At 38.1% G+C, this 20,849-nt stretch overlaps 1 protein-coding gene across 9 annotated transcripts in view; it reads right to left on the bottom strand.

Moving 5' to 3' along the window:
- The window catches only part of LOC123880980 (ral guanine nucleotide dissociation stimulator), a 33,980-nt gene continuing 13,131 nt past the window's right edge, over window positions 1-20,849 (bottom strand). For 5 of the 9 annotated variants that reach the window (XM_045929507.1, XM_045929441.1, XM_045929452.1 and 2 more), the window contains 6 exons: window positions 9,552-9,656; window positions 5,008-5,159; window positions 4,588-4,698; window positions 3,576-3,711; window positions 1,726-3,163; window positions 1-1,050 (listed from right to left, as the gene is read on the bottom strand). In XM_045929507.1, the coding sequence (XP_045785463.1) occupies window positions 914-1,050; window positions 1,726-3,163; window positions 3,576-3,711; window positions 4,588-4,698; window positions 5,008-5,159; window positions 9,552-9,656 (2,079 nt within the window). In that variant the 3' untranslated portion in view covers window positions 1-913. Of the gene's footprint in view, window positions 1,051-1,725; window positions 3,164-3,575; window positions 3,712-4,587; window positions 4,699-5,007; window positions 5,160-9,551; window positions 9,657-10,789; window positions 11,752-20,849 lie in introns of those variants that run through there. The other 4 variants (XM_045929516.1, XM_045929482.1, XM_045929490.1 and 1 more) reach the window with 3 other exon arrangements.

Here is a 20,849-nt window from a genome sequence, read left to right as displayed (position 1 = left end):
TCGAAGGCGAGCAGTCTGCCGTAGGTATTTTTCTTGGGTCACGTGACTAAATGAACCTAGTCTGAGGTTGAGATCTATAGAGCGCATTGTCTTTGCTCAGACTGTTAAAAAGAGACAGCGTTATATAGCTGGCATTGGCTGGCATAAATCTGTCTCGTTTTAACTGAAACTTGTCTAAGCAAAGTCTCAAAGATTTCAACCTGATAGTACTCACTATGCAAATAAGGACCACCTAAACATTCCGGTTCGAATTATTTTACAAAATATCTAAAAGTGCCTGCTCTCAGATTTACGAACACACGCGCTCTAAGCGCAACTTTCAATCACCATTCAATCAATTTTAAGTTAATATGAGGCACAAGTAATTTAGTACTAGTTATAGTCCTAATGGAAGTAGTTAATGAATAATTCTACACTAGTAATGAAAGTCCTTTGTATCAAAGCCAGTGCGCGATGGGACGTGTCCAAAGCCACTTCAATTTAGTACGAGAGTTTTACATCTCACTAACGTTGATAGAATTTGGCAGTCGAATTAATATAAATAACATCAAAATAAATTTGAACTAAACGTCCTTGTTGTAATGTTATGTAAAGCCAGTGCTACAACTTTGCGAAATTAAAATCGATGGTACTAAATTTTTGACTTTAAATCAACGAATTTTAGGTTGATTTTAATCAGACGTTATTGTGTATTGACGCTCGAATTCTATCAACGTTGGTGAGGTGTATAACTCATACTAACCGTACTGTAATGCAGGTCGGACACGTGTACGCGCGCGTCCGGTGTGAGTACTACCGCAGTCTCCGTCGCGCGTTATGTACGATTTAGGCTTAAGCATATCCTGTTCTTGAATGGGATGTATTATTTACACGTAAACGAACAGCAGAATAAAGATTGCACGTTGAGGTATAATCAAGTTCGTCTATTCCTGGCTTTGCCGTTCACAAGAGGCTCATCCTGCTGGTTCTTTCGAGGTCTCAGTATGAAGTTCAGGTTATAGGCCGTGTTGACTGCGTAGTAAACGTTGGCGTTCGCTGGCAACAGCATTTCTGCAAAATATAAAAATTAATTAGAAACTCAAAGCTGAAATTGTCATTTATTCCAATTATAGCATATTATATTTTAGTAAAATAATGGGCAATAAATAGCGAGAGTACCAGGATGCGAAACTATGCTGTTTTTAACCGACTTCCAAAAAGAAGGTGGTTCTCAACTCGACCCGTTTTTTTTTTACCTTAGCGCTTCTTACCACTAACAGAGTTCTATTTGTAGACTCTGTAAACGACGAGCAAAAATCTAAAACGCACCTGAATATTTTGCTAAGGCAAGAACTAGCTAATCAAAACCAAAAAGAATGTTACTCCACAGATTTTTGTAGTACTGCTACATAATCACTGCCCATATTATAAATACGAAAGTGTGTTTGTCCTCCAATCACGCTTCAAGGGAGCAACGGATAGACGTGATTTTTGGCACATAATTAAAGACCCGGAGAGTGACACTTATCCCGGAAAAGCAATAAGTTACACGGGAATATTACTGACGTATATTTTCTAAAAATTGAGTGCCATACTGTCTAGTAGGTTTATGTCCCATAGAAAATGTTAGCCTGACCAGTAATTCAATGTTTTTTGAAATCGAATTGTATTACGGTACTTGCATTATAAAATATCTCTATCACATTAAAATCTATAAAACAATTCCACGGCAAAGAAAGTACGTACCCTTGTCAGGCAACACTTGTGCCAAAGTGTAAGAGTCAGGATCGCCGTCGAGATTCAGTTTGAGCATGGCGTTGCGGATCACCTGCGGCGTTCTCTCATTGTTACTGAGCATTATGGACTTGTACAACACTACACCTTCCGTTTCCACACAGTCTGTTTCATATGTCACTCTTATTATATAGAAATCTGGACCCGTCCGAGTATTATTCGCGTGAGCAGGACTAGTACCAACTACTTTGCCATTCGCCTGCTTTTGACCACTGTTCGCACTTGAAAGCGATATATCTAACGATGGCAAAGATGATGAAGAGGAACCGTGTGATAATCTAGTAGGTGAGATCCGTCTCTCTAAGCTATCTCTCTTCCAGGCGTTTCCAGCGCCGTCGGTCTCGCAGTAAAACTGTGAACTATTACTAGAACTCGTGCTGGCGATGGAATCATTTTTCCTATGACAGTGGTTGTTGTTCTCGTTAATTTTCTTCGCACGCCGTTCTTTCGGTGGATTGGTCGGTGGTTCGATTTGACAGGATAGTTGGTACGCCTCTCTGTCGTCGAGCACTAGCACAGAATCGAACCACCTGTCGAACATCGGGTCGGTAGGCAAGTGATAAGCGTTCGCAGCACCTTGTAATAACTTTATTTGAGCTAGAACTTCGAACTCCTTTCTTCTCTTATCGAAGTTAATCAGTCCATCGGCAACAGTGTCGGGAATGGCAGTGTCGATCATCGTGAGATCTGTTAAAAACGTACCTAGATAAGGGATCGTCCCGTGGCTGACGCCCGGGGATCCTCGCTCGTGAAGCAATTTTTGCAAGTGTCGGTCATTTTCACCGACGGTATCTGCAAATTTTGCCGTACCTTCTCTCATCAAGAGCTCCCGTTGAGCCCAACGGTTGTTATCCTCGCTAAATATTCTTGCTAATTCTTCAAACAGTTCGCTCTTCTCTTTGGACAACAGTGCCCACGTTTTCCTTAACCTATAAACGGTATTACTTTGTAATCCGGAAATTATGGCTTTTAGTGATGAGAAGTTTTTCAAAACTCTCAGCTCGCGGGCGATGTCGAGCCACGCCGCGAGGATGTCGGCGCGATCGACCGGGCGCAGGTGCGGCTCGACGAGCACGGTGGAGATGACGCGGAAGGACACCGCGTTGAACTGGTTGACGGTGGCGAGCACGGTGGCGGCGTCGTGCGAGCGGTCCTTGTCGCGGCGCGACCACACAGCGCCGAGGCACTGGTGCGGGACGAGCTTCTTGAACAGCTCCATGTCCATTCGCGTGAGCTGCTCGGCGAAGTGGCGGTGCGGCACGTGCGGCAGGCGGTAGGCGCTGGTGTGGTGCGCCGCAACGCGCATGCCGGGCGCGAGGCACACGCCGCCACCACCGCCGCCAGCGCTGCCATTTCGTTCCGCACTGAATATCGCTAGCTTCTGCAACACCTGCAACGATTTAAACGAATTAGCGTGCTAGAACTCATTTTCTGTATCTTTCGCTACATAAGTTACATATCTTAGGTCCGACGGACCACCCGGATACCAACGGAGTAAACTGGGACCTCTTGATATCAACTATAAGCCAACTTTATGAACTTCCATTAATATACTGAAAACAAAAAATGAGGGAGATTCATAGGCCTCCACAAAAGTAAATTAGATCTTAGCTTGTTATCAACTGATAATGCTAAGCGAATGATGATATTAGATGCAATCTGGATAATCCCATCATAATTGATGATTTTTTTTTACGAAATTCGATAACCAAGTATGTACTATTAGTTGCATAAAACAGAAGAAGATGCATAAAGCTCAGCTAATAAGATACTCGTCAGCATAAAGTAGAAAGTGAAGCAACCTTCGAGTGTAGCTCAGAGCCAGGCAGGTGGAGCTGCGTGAAGGCGAGGAGCTGCTGCAGTGCGGGGTGGTGCGGGGGCTGCCGAAAGTCCTCCGGGTAGGTGTCCAGCCAAACGTGGAGACATGCCACCAGAGTCCTACAACAACCAAAACCAGAAATGCTCTTTAATTTTCCGAAAAGCTAACCTAACCTCTCAGCCATTTTTAACCATAACTACTATGGGTATGTATAACGTTTCTCTGAGACAGCTTGTACAGTAGAATGTGGGTTGTGGGACAGTGAATGTAAAAATAAAAGAATTCGACGTAACCCTTGCGAAGCCCGCACCCTGCTTTACGAGACGTTTCAATCAAGTAGTTTGCAACGTGACTGAAACTGGATCAATTTTGTGCGAAATAATGCCCTTTTTAATAATCACACGTTTTTGTTGCGTGACATTCTAGTTTATTCACTAACCTTAAAAAAAATCTAAGTATCCATCAATTTCCCAAACAAACTGCGAACCAAAATCCAAAGAAGCCTTATTATTTTTAATTTAAGTATTTAAGTAGTATCAAGTCAAGTACTAGGTCTAATTTTAGTAACTCTACCTTAGGTTTCTGGCGGGGAACTTGAGAACCCACCGCATTATTGTAAAACTTCTTGTAGAGGTTTTCATAATATTTCATCCCGCCCATAATAAAGACAAACTTGTGATTCAGCGAAGGTCTATACTTAAAAAAACTCCTCAGAAAAATCCATTACACCAGTTTTATTTCCATTATACCTACTCCTATCCTTATTAGGGTTGAAACTTATAACCGCGACCCGACATCGTATCGTCAAAAACTTCTTAAAGACAAAAGGGTAAAGTGATACGCTTCGAGCCGCGAAATCACACAGCGCAGTTTTTGCGCCTCGCGGCTTTGAATTTAGGCCCTTATATCAATAAAGAATTAAAAGCAACAGCGTTTTGAAGAAGTGCAAGACATATAGACAGTAATGGAAAGTACATTGATCTAAAGACACCCACTTTCTATGTTGTTGCGACGTGTCACTGATCGTGGGGAGCACATCCTCCGCCGCCAGTGCCTCGTACCGACGCAATAGCAGATCTAAAACACGGCTGCACTCCGCAAAGGAGCTGAAACAACAAAAAAACACTAATAAGTCATAGAAACAAACGAACACAAATAAGTTATGGAGATACTAGCTGACCCGCCTGTACATTACAACAAAATCCTAAATGCGAAAGTGTGTTTGTTGATTTTTCCTTCAATCACGCTGCAACAGATCGACATGATTTTTGCTTGACTAAAAGCAAAACTCTGGAGAGTGAAATAGGCTATTCTTTGAACTATGTCAATCTTCTATTGATATTTTCATGGGATCACATTTCCAACTTGTGGAACCAGTTTCCATTATAACTATAATAGCTATTTAGTCTATTTACCGGTATGTGGCGAGGAAGACGTTGACGTAAGTGGACTCGAGCTCGCCATCGTCGGTGGCCAGGGCCTCGACGAGTCTCTCGACGGTACCGGCTTTCACGAAGCGCACGCGCACCGTCTCCCACTCCAGGTGTGAGATCTCGTCGTCAGACTCCTGGAAAGTAAACGAAATCCTTAGATATATTCAATTTATTGATTTATTGATATAATAATATTTTGATTCGCTCATCTATGTGGCAAAGTGAGGCAATTACCGTTTAGAGCTCGAACACATACTCGTTCTCGAGTACACTTAATTTTACAACATCGCGAAAATGGCCACCAACAGAAGCCGATGGAAACAATTCATTCATTGAAAGAACCTAACAACTGAGGAGAAACACGTAATGTACACATTTCTGTAAAGCGAAATGAAAAAAAAGCACAAATATGGACACCGACTTGAATTGATTGGCTTTGTTTTTAATTTCTTTTTGTTTCTCTTCGTCATGTACTGAGGATTTAGAGAAGATAAGTTCAGTTTAGTTTGCAACATTTTAGAATATTTATAGATAATTTTCATTAAATATACTTAATACCTAAGGTTTCTCTATCAATACTTACTAGTTGGCAGTTGAAGAATGCAAATTGAGATTATATAGTACCAAACTAAGCAAAATTTTAATAACAGGTTTAGATAGTCAAGTTTAAAACATAGTCATTACGGCAGGGGAAAGCGCGCGAACTTCCACGAAGCTTAGAGAGTGATAAGCTGCCTAGCGGGAATTGGAGAGAAGTCGTTATTTCTTAGGTGTAAAATAGAAATTATGGATATGTGATTGAATGGCAATAGCAATTACACTAAACTCTACATTTAACTGTCCAACAATTAGAAAGTAGAAATTGTTGCAGAAATCACAGGATTGAAAGTAAATATGACTCCCACACATTTTCAAGTAATTTGCATGATGGCTTGAGCCTTAATACAATCGGGAAATGTTTCTTGTTTCTTATAGTTCCTGCTTTCAATTTGTTTGGTTTCCGATATGTGTGAAGAAATCGAAAATAAATCGGTTAGTTTAACTTAAGTTTAAGGTAGCCTTGAACTGATTCCATAAGCAACCCGTGCGGGACATGATAGTTTGGTTGGGTATTACGATGTTTCATATGAAACATCATTGATCTGGTTATCGGGTGGGTGAAGGTTGTAGTATAGCGGGAACTTAGACCATGTAACCATAGAACTGAGAGAGAGAACGGATTTCATTTGATGGCAGTATTTACAGTGTCTTCAAATGAAATGCAAGGGTGTTAGGTACCTAAAAGAAGGAGTGGAGGAGGAATGTTTAGTCCTTGGAGCATTGGGCACTATTTCCAATGGAGTCTGGTATACCTGAAGCATCCATGAGGATTTTACACCTCCCCAAAGGAAAAAAATAATCCCACCTACCTAATGTACCTACATATATTCGAATTAAACGGACGAAGATATATTATACCTAGAGTCGAACATCTTCTCTTTAAATGTACATCAATTACAGTAGGTAGATACTTAGATGTTATCTGCAGTCAGTGCATTATGACCTTCGAGGGCTCTTGGTTTGAAACACGGCTCTGAGTGTAATGGCTTGTATAATGACTCGGCTATACGGCTAGATAAACAACTTTGTACCATTATCCGTTTTTATGAGTTTAACCCGATAAAAGACGCACCCTTATTTAGATAGAAACACTCGCTATCTGACAAAAAATACCACAGTACTTACACAAATAATATTTAATTTTACAGATGGATATCTAGATAAGCATATAAAAGGACTGACTGACTGATCGTTCAACGCACAGGTCAAACTACTGGACGGATCGGGCTGTTTGGCATGCAGATAGCTATCGCGCTAAGAAAGGCTTTTTGAAAAGTCAAACCCGAAGGGGGTGAAATAGGGGCTAAAAAATTATGTAGTCAACGCGGACAAAGTCGCGGGCATAAGCTAGTTATAAATAAAACAATATGTTTTCTGGAAAAACTCTAACTTATTTAAATCATGAACCCATAGAATTTAATGTAAAATACCAAAAATATCATTTTTAAAAGTTTATTCCGCCAAATTCTATTTAAAAAAATTTGAACGTCCATAATCCATATCCTCTGAAATCTTCTGGTGTCTGAAAAGAGCGTGCAGATAGGTACTTCCGAGGAAGTTTCTTATGTAAATAGGTGTCAGGACTCAGGAATAAGCAAGTAAAAAGTAAAGTTGAGATTTAACTCTGTTGTGGTACTATGTATCCGGAATCGCCCACTGCCGGGTTAAAATGTCATGCCAGCTGACACAGATATACATTCAGGTTTATGAACTAATAAAACATATTTTTACAACTGGTAGATACACAGGTATTCGTAGGTAGAAACCTGCTCTGACTACAACATAGCGCTGGTAACAATCCATACTAATACACTAATACACTAATACACTAATAATATTATAAATACGAAAGTGTGTCTGTCTGTCTACCTGGTAAGTTTTCAAAGCCCAACCACAGAACAGATTTTAAAGAAATTTGGTACAGACTTGGAATACATCCCGGGGAAAGACAGAGGCTACTTTTTATCCCTGAAAATCAAAGAGTTCCTACGGCATTTTAAAAACGAAATCCACTCGCGCGAAGCCGTGGGCATCCTCTAGTATTAAACATAAATAAGATTTATACCTGTTTTATGAAAGAAAAAAATACATCGAATTGAGAGAGAGAGAAACCACCTCTTTTTGGAGGCCGTTTAAAAATTATCATTTTTGTTAAATAGATAACATCCTCTTTCAGCCTTGATAAAAATGTGTGCAAACCTTTGATAAATAGATAAATAGCTATATTATAAAAACACAAACTGCACTGTACGATAGTAACATACAAGGACATGCCGTATTGTTTCCAACAATGGCAAAAAAGCAATGAAATATCGCTCCTATTGTTCTAAAAACACAATTAATTATTTACGGAGATAAGAGAAATACAGAGTACCTACACAGAAAACAATATTCTACCTAACCTACCGTTACCGAAGTCCGAAAGTAGACTACACGTACTACCACTACCTATTTATTTCATGTAAGGCTCAAACAGATAGAAAACGCAACGGCAGTGTGTCCAACGCGGCTATACTATAACTTTATGTCCCAGCCACATTATCGGCCAACAAGGCGATGTTTAACGGCATTTCCGATCAAACGTAGATGTAACCACAATCAACGTACAACGGCATTCACAATGCCGTTTGGCGTTAGACGATTTTAACCCAAATTCAATCGGCACTAGACGTTAACCGTTCAAGTATGGCTACTCAGTTTAACGCGTTGATTATCGTGATTATTATGGCGTTGTTGGGCATTGACGTTAACGTTAATGTGGTTGAGTAAAACAAATAAAAAAATCGTTTTATTGCAGGTTAGGGACCCATATAAACAGTAAAAAATACAAAATCTATACTAATAAATAAAATTGGAGTGTCTGTCTAATTTCGAAATAACTACCTCATATTAAGCTCATATGGTTATTTGAACGATGCCAACACTGAATCACACGTTTTTAAAATTTTTGTCTGTCTGTCTGTCTGTCTGTCTGTCTGTCTGTTTGAAAAGGCTAATCTTCGGAACGGCTGGACCGATTTTGACGGGGTTTTCACAGACAAGTAGAGAATTGACCAGGGAGTAAAATAGGCTACTTTTTTAACCGACTTTCAAAAAGGGAGTTGTGTTTTTCTACCTATGTACACCGAAATCTCCGAGATTTCTGAACCGATTTACGTCATTTCTTTTTTATCGATAGAGGAACTTCGCGACATTGTTTCATTAAAAATTTGGAGTCCAACTCCTCAATCCTGATGCTGCAGGGATCTGACCAATCCACGCGGGCGAAGCTGCGGGCATCAGCTAGTATAATATAAAATTAAAATAGTTTAAAATGAAATAGTCATTTTACGTTAGGGATCTGGTGTACCCGTAGCCAGTGTTTATAGAACAAACCTAAATTCCCTGGTTTTATAGCCGTTTATTCAGTAGCTTGGGCCGCTGGCTGTGGATATATGAACGAACAATAATATAATTGTTTACGTTTGTTTTAATTTAACTTATAGTGTTTCGAAACTCGAAATCTATCAACTTTTTCAAGATAACTCTACAGGGCCTTTACCATTCAAAGGGTAGGTACCTACTGCCTACATGCTATAAGTCATGGATGCAACAAATAAACAATGTTATCAAACATTGCCACTGTGATTCAGCACTTCATTCCATGGGTACTAACTGTATTACGCATAAAATATTTTATGCCACTGATTTTCCCGTTTGCGATAAGCCACTAAAACTTACCTACTGAACTTGTAAACAGAATCAGATCTTTAAGATTATAACGTAGGTATAATATACTACGATCAACTAGGATTTTCCTCTTGACCTTAAGCTAAGCTGATTCCTAGTTCCATAATTTTCCTTGTTATGAAATAAATATATATGATAGCGAGACGCATATAAACTTTATTCTTATATAATCGGATAAAAAGATAATGGGTGCTTACACTGGAAGCGCAGCGCGTCGGGCGGTGGTAGCGCACCTTCTTGAGGTAGACCGTGTAGATGGCGCCGTCCACGCGCTCCTCGCCCCACAACCGCCATGTCGGCTGCTGGAACATACCACCAGTTGATCAATACCACCTTGTTATAAACAAAATCCTTACATTATAACGAGTTGGCGAACAAAACTTCTTATCAAAATACTTTTTTAATTCGGACGTTTTTAGCCCAGTGAATTACAAATTTGATGTAATTTATAAGAAAAAATGCCGAAAACTGTGCTTAAAGCCAAAATTAGTCCAAAGTTCGTGATTTCGAGATCTGAAAACAGATTTGAACTCATATGCAAGCAAAACGACCTAAAACTAGATAGTAAGTTCGTGGATTTTAATCACTGAATTTAAAACGTACTCCTTTTCAAGCAAACAGACCTAAGACCACTAAGACTGTGCTATATTTAATTGAATCCAAAGTTCGTGATTTCGATCAAAACAGTACAATAGGTACAGAAAAAATTCAACTGTTTTACATTCCATTTTTTTGCTCTTGTAAAATTTAAATTCGTGTAATTACACGGTTTTATTCGTCAGGTCCTCACATTATATACAAATCATATTCCATTCATAACGATATATCTAAGTAAGTTTTTCTCAGTAATATATCGCGATTAGTGTGTGTTTACGTACAAGACACTACGTGAGCGCGGACGCGACGATTTTTCCATACGTTACGTAGGTACTGAACTAACTTCAATTAAGTTCATTTTCACATAACTTCAATTAAGTACATTTTCACAAAGTAATGTCCTAAGTAAAATACACACACCATAAAACTTAAATCAAATAAGAAAAGCTTTTTTTCACCATGTTATTAGCTCTACATTCTCTCTCTCTCATTCTCGACGTGCTTCGTCTCGCTACAAGTGTAGGAAATTACCTACCATAACTATCTATTAGTGGAGACGCCTGTACTTACTAAATTAATACAAAGATATACTTTTTACAATAGTGGATGGTATGTGGTATATCTAGAAACTAGTTATGTAAATATGCCGCTTGATGTTTCAACGAATTAAATAAATTGTTGTTATTTAACGCAAATTAAAACATCCTCATAATTAGAAGCCCAGAACGTCAACATGTAATTTACACATACCAGTTTGCTAATGGTAGTAAGTACATAGATATTTTATGTGTGTGTGAATGTATGTAGAATCAATTAGCGAGACTTATGTAAGGCTTACAAAGTCGTCATCGATGCCCCTAGAGAACAGCACTGGCTCGGCCTTACTGACGCCGCAAATTCTCCACATGGCCCATGTCGTCGACGGCACGCGATCGAGACGTCACCAAACGGGCACTAGCTCACTGCTCGGCACTCAGCTGATCGCGGGCATTGCGCGCACTTTCACTATCACGTATCACGTACAAATACAATCCGGTAGAGATGCTCATGTTAATATAATTCTAATCGGACCAAACGCTCATGAAAGAAGCAAGAACCATGGACGGGTACGCGAACGTGCGTGACGCGGCCGCAGGTGAAATCGCAGTCACACGGCACACTTGCTAAACTCATCCGGCACGACTTGTTTCTACGATTAATGTTAAATCATTTACCATCAAAAACTAACCGACCCACACTTATATCTATCACATTTTTGCATCAACGGATTTATTAAAACGTTACATAAAAACAACTCTCTCTCATTAACGGCACAATCTAAAAACTGTGGAATTTTATTTCAATGTCTATTGTCCGGTTTTAACAACACATTTTCACTGTAAGTTATGAAATCACGATTTGCATGTTACGCGAACGAAACTAATAGTGCAAAAAATCTTAAAAATATTATGATTAAACAAAACTGTTGTTGTTATACAAGTCGGTAAGTTCAACTACATTGCTAGCGCACAACTTTTTACTTGATAAATGTGGATTATCAATTTTTATTCGCGATTATAAGTACGTATTTCAACTTTTATTAGAAAAGTTAAAGAGATCGTGAGACGACGGCGCGACGCGGGCGGCTCGGACGCAGCGACTGGCTCTCTCGTGGAGGCGAGGAGAGATCGCGTGAAAAACTTCAATAGAGCACATGAATGACGCTGTATTGGCTCCGGAGTTACAATTCACAACACAAGGAAACCTCGCTGGTGTGCGCGTGTGAATCATCGCTTTTCTTCTAATCACAGTAATTAAGTTGTTGCAAGTGTAACAGATTTCAATCGATGTTTCAGTTACATAAACACGACATTACTCTAAGATGGTCAAACAGAGCTTTAAAATGCTAAATGCTCCACACTATTTAATTTTTAGCTGGGACATCGACATACTGTCGACTTTTTGATAAGACTAACGCCTTATTATAAAAAAAGATTAGCCGCACCTTATAAGTCATTAGTTCAAACCGAAATGGAAATGCCCAAGTAGGTACGCTGGAAGTGGCACGCTGCATACAAAATGACAGTTTTTTTTAACCGTTTCGAAGCACCCCACCGAGTGTACCGGGAATTAAAATATACACTTGGTGTCAAGGTCTTCGTGTGTTGTGTCATATCATCACTAATATTTAATTCCGAGTACGCTCACTGCATGCTGCTGTCAGCGCCGAAATGGCGAAAATGAAGTTGCTTCAAAAATATTAAATATCAATTTTTCCCCTTTTTTTCCCACGAAAAGTTTTAGTAAAAGTGCCTACCTTAACGAGCGTTGTCGCTGTACCGTTAATTTTAAAACCTATGTAACGGCTACTTTCCGATTATGCTGTCATCGTCATATGACAACACACAAGGATTTCATAAATATTTTATGAGAGTACAGCTACATAACATCCGATCATTCGAGCTGCAAACGCTTATATAACTACCTAACTTCTTGCAATCGATACATTCGCTAATTAAGCATTCCCGGTTTACATACGTAAATTATGTTATTGCTTGAATTACACGATATTACCAAATCAGCATGCAACATAATTTACAGTTTTACATTGCAAATACATAGTATATTCATTCGGGTTATTTATGTACACAGTTTCTTTGTATTTACCTACTTAGTACACAATATCTTCGATATTTTAAGTGATACTTCAGTAATCTTGAAGTTAGCATGTAATTAAGTAGGTATGCAATGATAGGCAGTAATAAGCTGAAATAACTAAGTAGTCTACTCTTTGTATACCGCTGGCTTCTAAATAAATAAAGTAAAAATTAAAAAATAGTGCTGCAGCTATTTAGAACGACTCCCCTTTTATTTGAATAGAACCCAACCCAATTGAAGACGCTCGTTCTCAAAAGTGTTCCAATTGAAAAATTCGACCCCATTCCTATTTATGGGGAAAACGTGAAACATCCTAAATGTAAATTCGTAGGTACGCACTTTAGAGAAATGGGAATAGGTCGAGTGTGAAACGAGGTCGCAACTGATGTTGCGTCCCTGAGCACGTCAGTTGATTTCCTTCCCATTTCCGACAGTATCAAAGCGAACACGTAGGCCGCTCTATTTATAGTATTTATATGAATAGAACTACTCGTAGTGCAAACACTGCATAATAGATCTAAATATTAACCACCGATTTGAATCCAAAGTCTGAAGGATAAACAGACATAGCCCTCGGGAACACATCCTACTATTATAACTGAAGACGTGAGTTTGTTGGTTAGTTTGTCCTTCAATTATGCCGCAATAAAGTAAGAGATATGTATGTAGATGCTGTGGGTAAATGTGATTTCTTGCAAGGATATAGTTAAAGATCTGGAGAATAACATAGACTCCTTTTTATCCTGAAAAATTAAGGGTTCCCACAGGATTTTGAATAAAATCTAAACCTACGCGAAAGAAGTCGTGAGCCTCATCCAGTGAGGAACAATGATTTGCGAGCATAGCACTGCAGACATGCAGCAGCATGCATCCTGATAACAATCGATTTATTTTTATATCGATTTTTCCTGACCTGTGTCTTCTAGTAGATTAGTCGTAGTGCGTTTCATATAAAATTTGTCTTTCTTACCTCCTAGCACCAAAACCACATATTTTCGTAGATTTCAAACGCTGTGCTCCAAATTTCTTGACACGTAATAATCTAAATTACAGTAGAACGGTCACATGAAAGTGGAGTTCTGTGCTAAAACCAATCAACTTTTTGATCGAGTGAGCGCTAATTGTCCGCCAAACATACGTTTAGATGTACTGGTAACAACTAAATTGCTATCACAAATGCGGTCGTGCAAAACACGAGCAATTCTGCTTGCTTTGTAAACCACACTCGAATGAAAAAAATAACTTCTGTGTGGTATTTACCACGATACAACAATAATTGTACGTAAAACCGCAGTGAGTGGAATAAAACAGTGATAAGTACCTTCAAGCTATTTTTATTAATTACATATTTTTTTTATTTGATTCATAAATTTCACTTAAAAAAGGTTTTGGTTAGTTGGCTGTCTTATTATGCGAGTAAATGGGCAAGTTTACACACTTCTTAATATGTAAATTATGTATGAAGTTACGTACTGTATTTTAAATGAGCAGCACTTATACTATTACTGCAGTTAGTGCAACTTTTTAACAGTTTATTTACTTCACTCAACAACAACAACACATACTCGTACTGATTTGTTCTGCTAATAGAAATAATAGAATAAGACCTACAGTACGATGTTTATTTAGTCAATGAATATTTTTCAGCACCGGGAATCTGCAATGTCTTGCCAGCTCTAAATAATAATTTATTTTAATCTGCTCCTGGGATCACCCAATACTTGAAAACTTATTCCCTTCTTCTCTCTGACTAGTGAGAACATTGTAGAAGGGAAATCATTTCACTATTTTGTATTAATGTAAAAACATATATCTGGATAACTAAAATGGTATGTATATATTGTTTCTTTAGGAAGATATTCGTACATATTTTGACACAAATACAAGAGTTTGGTGCCTGAACGCCCTTACATAGGCATTAACATAAAGTATAAACACGGTAATGGTATGTATACAGTATTCCAACTTCATACAAACGGGCGAAATGCAAGCTATACCTACGCACCTCGATGTCGGCAGGCGCTCGACACGCAGACAGTCGCGACTGTGCCACAGTGACGAACGGGCGGTGTTTTGTTTTTCTAACAATTACCACGCGATTTTTTCGTTGTATGTGAAACCCGATCAAAGAAGCCACAATTTCAGCTCAGAATGTCGGTATTTCAGGTACCGGGACTACAATAAGATTAATTCGCAAACTTTTTTGATTGTACCCAGCGATTATTTTATGAAAAATATGCAAAAAATGGAGAAAATATTCCGAACTTCATTTAAAACCATGTATATAAATTGTAAAGTAACTGCAGGTATCTATAACCAAGGAAAAGATATTCCATTTTCTCCATCTTGTCCATGTCACCCAAAACAATTTTTGATTAAAAGCTTTATACTAGAATGGGGATTTTTTAAACTTTAAAATTTAATAATTCCTAACGTTCGTTTAATTTCCTACGTCTCAGTCGAGGCGCAAATATTTTTCGGTCTCAAATGTATAAGACCGATTTGTTATTCAATCATAAACATAGTTTTTAATTAAATCTACCAATCAAAAAACAACACGCATTTTGTTGAACATTTCCTATGCAATTCACAAAGTATTTTATTTGTTTATATAAAAAAGTATATTTACAATCACAAAACTAGATGGAAACACAAAGTAGGCAAATGTAATTAAACTGCTGGAGGCGGGCAGCCCTACCGCATGTTTACGTACCGCGCAGCTGTAGGTATTTATTTCAAAGAAACGGCCGAGTTAGATAGAATAGATAATATTACCGTGGTATAAACGAGGCGGGTAACAAGCTCCTCACATAACAACCGCTCCAACGGATTCACAAAAGAATACTAATGAGATTATATTCAGAGGTCTGACGCTATAAATGTTTCAGTTCTCTCTGAGGAACATAATTCATAAAAAGGGAATTCGTTGAAAACCAAGATTAGCGACGCGACGCCCTAGCAGAATAGTAAATAGTATTTAGCAAGTTTAATAGTTTACACACAACCGACTACCGGTAAGCGCAGTGTGGGACAACCTCCAACCCGCTGGACCGATGACCTGAAGAAGGTGGCGGGGAGCAGGTGGATGAGGAAGGCGGAGGATAGCCATAAGAAGCGGAAGAGTGTGGTTGAGAAAAGCGAGGTACCGTGTATGGTATAGCGCTCTCGGAAAAATCTATGTCCGACAGTGGAAGCAAGTAGGCGAATGATCATCATTTAACTATCATCATCGTTTTGAACGATGTAAAAACAATACGCACAAACCTAGAATAATATAAGAATCTAAAGATTGATATAACAGATCTGCTTTATTTTAGAAATTCAGGAAAATTTACAGGTTTCTTCGTGATGTTTTTTTTGCTTAAAGAGTTAAGGTTACATGCATATTAAAAACAAAGCCATCAGGATTTTAAGCGTCATTAATAGGTGGGTAGGTACTGCCCCTTTATTAAAACCAGCTCGATCCTGTTGAACCCAAGGCAAGGATACGTCGTATGCAGAGGCACTTAACGTAGACATTGATAGACATTTAAATACCGTTAATTGCATACAAGTGGTCATATTATGTAATGCACTTCTAGTGTTCTAGGCCATGCCTTGAAGGGTAATAGGTTGGTACTTGGTAGGTATCATATTATGGTCGATACAGATTGGCTAGATTATGTAGTGAAATTTTATTCATATTGGGAAAATACCTAGTTTGCATTGGTTAAGTTTTTGTATATCGAAGCAGTTTATTTGCATATTGACCTGTTTTAGACAAAAATGTGTTAGATGTTTTAAGAAGAAATTTACTCTAACATCGATTGATATAACTATCATCTAAATAATATACCTACTCAGAAATTACGGTAATCTGTAATTTGTAGGTAACTATACATACATTACATAGGTACTAACTACAAATATTATTTTCGAATACATAGTTGATGATTTTCAAAAAATCACAATATCATTTTGGATTGGAAAATTGGATACTAAATAAAGTTAACTTTCTTGATATCTTACATCAGTGGTTGAGGTAATGGATTTCATATCAAGCAAAATATCGATCAGAAACGAATGCGGCAGGCACGGTGTTCTATTAAAAGCTTTCTACGAAGGCCTGTCATCGCCCACGGTACCATGCAGCTCCATCATGTTCATGGCCGTGACAAACTACAACTTCTGGCAATATTACCATTGCTAAATAGGGGAAAAGGAAATGCCAACTGTCAATATCTATTTTCTATTATATAATTTTACTGATTTTATCATAGGCGTAATCTATGGTAGGTAAGGTAACCTATGCACTAAGTATGTATTTAGATTCTAGTTACCTACTTAAATAACGAGCCGCTGGACTCAAATAACACAAGACCATGTCCTGTGGAATTCCTTGCAAAAGATCTTCAGGTACCTACATCTAAATAAAATAAAACGAAAAGCCGACTGACTTGATTTACTGACTGATCTATCAACTCCTAACTAAAAGCATACAGCTCCAACTACTGGACGGATCGGGCTGAAATTTCGCATGCAGGTAGCTATAATGGCGTGGACATTCACAGAGAAAGAATTTTTCAAATTAAACCCCTAGGAGTAAAATAGGGGTTCGAAATATGACGTGTAGTGTAGTCCACGTGGATAAGATATCCAAGGATAAGATACGATACTCTTTTATTCTATTATTTAATTTCTATCATTATTTTGTTAAAAAAAAATACATATTTGGCTTCTCATATAATTATCGAAAAAATCGGCACCTTTATATTCTTAAGAGAATAGTTAACGTAGATTTGTTACTATCTACTATTACCTAACCTATTGTAAGCTTTTGGATAGCAAAGGCCTTCCAATTCATTTGTAAGTCGTAAATCTATTATATCCGGTTTCCGTCGTTTTGCACCTAATAAATAGATACGAATTTCCGTAAAGAAAGCACGATAAATCCATTCGCCTCAGTACAGTTACATAACACATTGTCTACTTGCAGAAAAACGTTACCTACCAAAGTAGGTATACTGGCACTATGGAAATCATAAAACGTAGAGTAATGAAACCGATTGGTAATGGAATAGTAATCGTAGAAACTCAGCGTTACATTGTTTTATTGAAGTCACTTAGATAAATTGAAGAAGTGCAGAGTATAAATGTATATATAGATACCCTAGTATCTACCTACTTATTAAGAAATGTTCATACTTTCTACTTCTTAAAGAACTTCGCCTAGGCCCTAGACGAACTTCATCAAACTTTGAACAAAAGCTCTCTAGCCCAAAGGATAGATCGATATTTTTCGAGATGGACTTAAAATAATCATCCATAATAATTAGATATGCACGCTGTACAAAAAACGGGTTTGAAAAATACTAAAACTACAAGATCAGGTAAATGGTCATTGGCAGTGGATTGCGATAAGGTATAGTATAACAATACTAAGTTTTTAAGCTAGTGTTCTGGTTATACCTTGTATATGTTATGTATAGAAGCCTTTAGTTAGTAGCAAATAACGATGGTTATTCTAAAAGCAAATAATACTAGCAAAGTGGGTGATAAATAGTACCGAATCTATTGACGTAGGTACCTAGGTATCTTAACATAACAACTAGAGACAGAACATTATAAACGCGACAACCGTGACCGATGCGGCTGGTTGCCGACGGGCCCTTCGCTACAATACTATAATAACATCGACTTCCACCATCCTATGCAGCAAGAAGGTACTGGATTGCAGAATACAGGACGACGTTCAATGACACGAATTCTGGTGTTTTTAAGCCGTCAGGTCTGCGGATAAAGGTTCTACCACCGAATAAGAATTTTTTCTCGGGTACCTAGTGCAAGTGTTTGTATGGCCTTAATCGTTAATGGGGTGCGAGATTTCCATCCCCCGCAAAGCTTCGCCCTAAACTATACACGTCTTGTGCTCGCCCAAGGAGCCAAAATTTAAAATTGCGCCGATATTATATTATTATACTAGGTCGCGCCATAATATCGGTAAGTAAACCCCGCCTGGGTGGCTTCCAACTTTCTTCCTGTTTGTCTTGTAATGTAACCTATCTAAATTCTAATCGATATTTTTGTATCGCAGCCGGGTAGGACTCTCTCCAGCCAAGCTATTTTCGTCATCAACAGAGTATTTCGGCTGCATTTTAGTTACGCACCTACATCATTATTTTTTTAGCCGACACAGCGTTTTAGCACACCTAAGTATCACGCTGAACAAACTGTTTAACGCATACAAAACTTAGAATATTTATATTTTTAGGTTTCTATTTTATTCTACTCCTGAAACTTGATTGATAGAGCACTAGCAGAATGAACTGTTAGCGTTCTTCGATAAACGTAGCTTGGTTCTATTTGAATAGTACCAATCAATTTCAATGAAAGCAAACACGTTCTGGATACAAATAAATACCTGTGTTTGTGGTTTGCCAGATTTTCGTAAAAATGTGTAAGTAAGTAGGTAGTTTCAAAGTTACAAAGGCTCAAAGATTTATATGTAAATCTTGTGTGGAAAATCATAGACGCAGTTTTTTTTTTTAATTTTGATTGGTTAGTATTAGTAGGTACCTATTGAAGTAAGGGCCAAAATATGTTTTTTGCACGCTACGAATAAACTCTTCTAAGTACAGGTCCAAATAGGTAATTAAACTTGCACCTAGTCATCTGCAGCTGCAGGTAAGACGTCAATGTTATCGATATGCTAATGTGATTCTATGATCATTACGTTCCACGTTGGTCGTGGCGTAAATACCTAGTCAGTATGCGAGAGTTGACATGATTTCCCCAACTAAACCAAGTAAAGTGATTACCTTATTTGAGAAACAAACACTTCACGTTTCCAACTTTCACGGCGACAACACTGTGACAACACAGTCTGCATAGTAAATATTACCATAAAAAAAACCGTAAAAGTAAAAATATTACGTAAAATAGTTAGTTTAAATTGTTATCCTATATCAATGTTCAAAACAAAAGTCATGTGTGTCCTTCCCGTCCTCACCTATGGCGCGGAAGATGGACACTGACAAACGGCCTTGTCCACAAATTCAGTTGCTCTACAAGCTAAGCTATGAAGAGGGCTATGTTAGAAGTTGCCCTGAGGGATAAGATCCCAAGGAGACCCAAGGTCACTGACACAGCCCAAACTATATTAGCAAGCTGTAGTGGCAGTGGGCAGGCCATGCCTGCCGTTTGGCACCGTATTTAATTAAAAAAACCGGCCAAGTGCGAGTCAGACTCGCGCACCAAGGGTTCCGTATTCGGGTATTTTTTCGACATTTTACACGATAAATCAAAAACTGTTAAGCATAAAAATAAATAAAAATCTGTTTTATTTCTGTAATCTGTGTTAAATCCCTTATAATAATATGTATATGATACCCCACTTGATATATTAATCTTACTTTGAAAGTTGAAAATACTAATTATTTGTTCATGAACACATTTTTTTTGTGATGTAACCACAATTCTGGGTTTTCGAATTTTTTCCCTTAGCCTACGAAAGTACCCCATAGTTTTCTTGACAGCCACGATAGACAGACAGACAACCAAGTGATCCTATAAGGGTTCCTTGTTTCCTTTTGAGGTACGGAACCCCAAAATGGCATTAGATGTTATCCGACAAAATATCCACTATTATACGCTTAGCAATTAACATACAATAGTACTTGAAAATACCTATTAGTCATACATATTTAAATTGACTCCAAATATGTTCTATGTGTCATTAGAGTAATGATATTATTATGATAATGATGGGAACATAGTGTTCGAAAATAAAACAACAGAAAACGGAAAAGCTAAAATTCTTTGAAGTGGCAGTATTCAACTGACGATGACGAGTTATCTCATAAATACATCAAACGAGTTAAAAATAAAAATGTTGGGATTAAAGTTTTATAATATGTTTTAAGTATAGAAGACAAACAATGAAAACAGCTGAGTCGAGGCCGGCGGGTCGTCGCCCTTTCCTCGCAATCGATAGCTTAGTATGAGAGCATCGTCCGGTAAGCTAGACGAGCTCTCTTTAAAAATCTAGCTCTAATTGGTGTTTGATTTGTCGATTTGTCAAGAAAAAAATAATTATGATATTTACATAGTCTTTAGCTAGGCTAAACGGAGATAGCCTAGGTTAGTGTCTAAGACTTCAGACGTCGTCGGCCTCCTATTTGGATATCGTGAGAATTAACGAAATTAAATAACACTTGTTTTAACGAGGAAGGAAGACATCGTGAGGAACCTTGCATGGTTCAGAGTTCTTCATTAAGTTCTCG

The sequence above is a fragment of the Maniola jurtina genome, chromosome 1 (assembly GCF_905333055.1).
Source record: "Maniola jurtina chromosome 1, ilManJurt1.1, whole genome shotgun sequence".
Taxonomy (NCBI): Eukaryota; Metazoa; Arthropoda; class Insecta; order Lepidoptera; family Nymphalidae; genus Maniola; species Maniola jurtina.
This window is presented reverse-complemented; position numbering and strand designations above follow the sequence as displayed.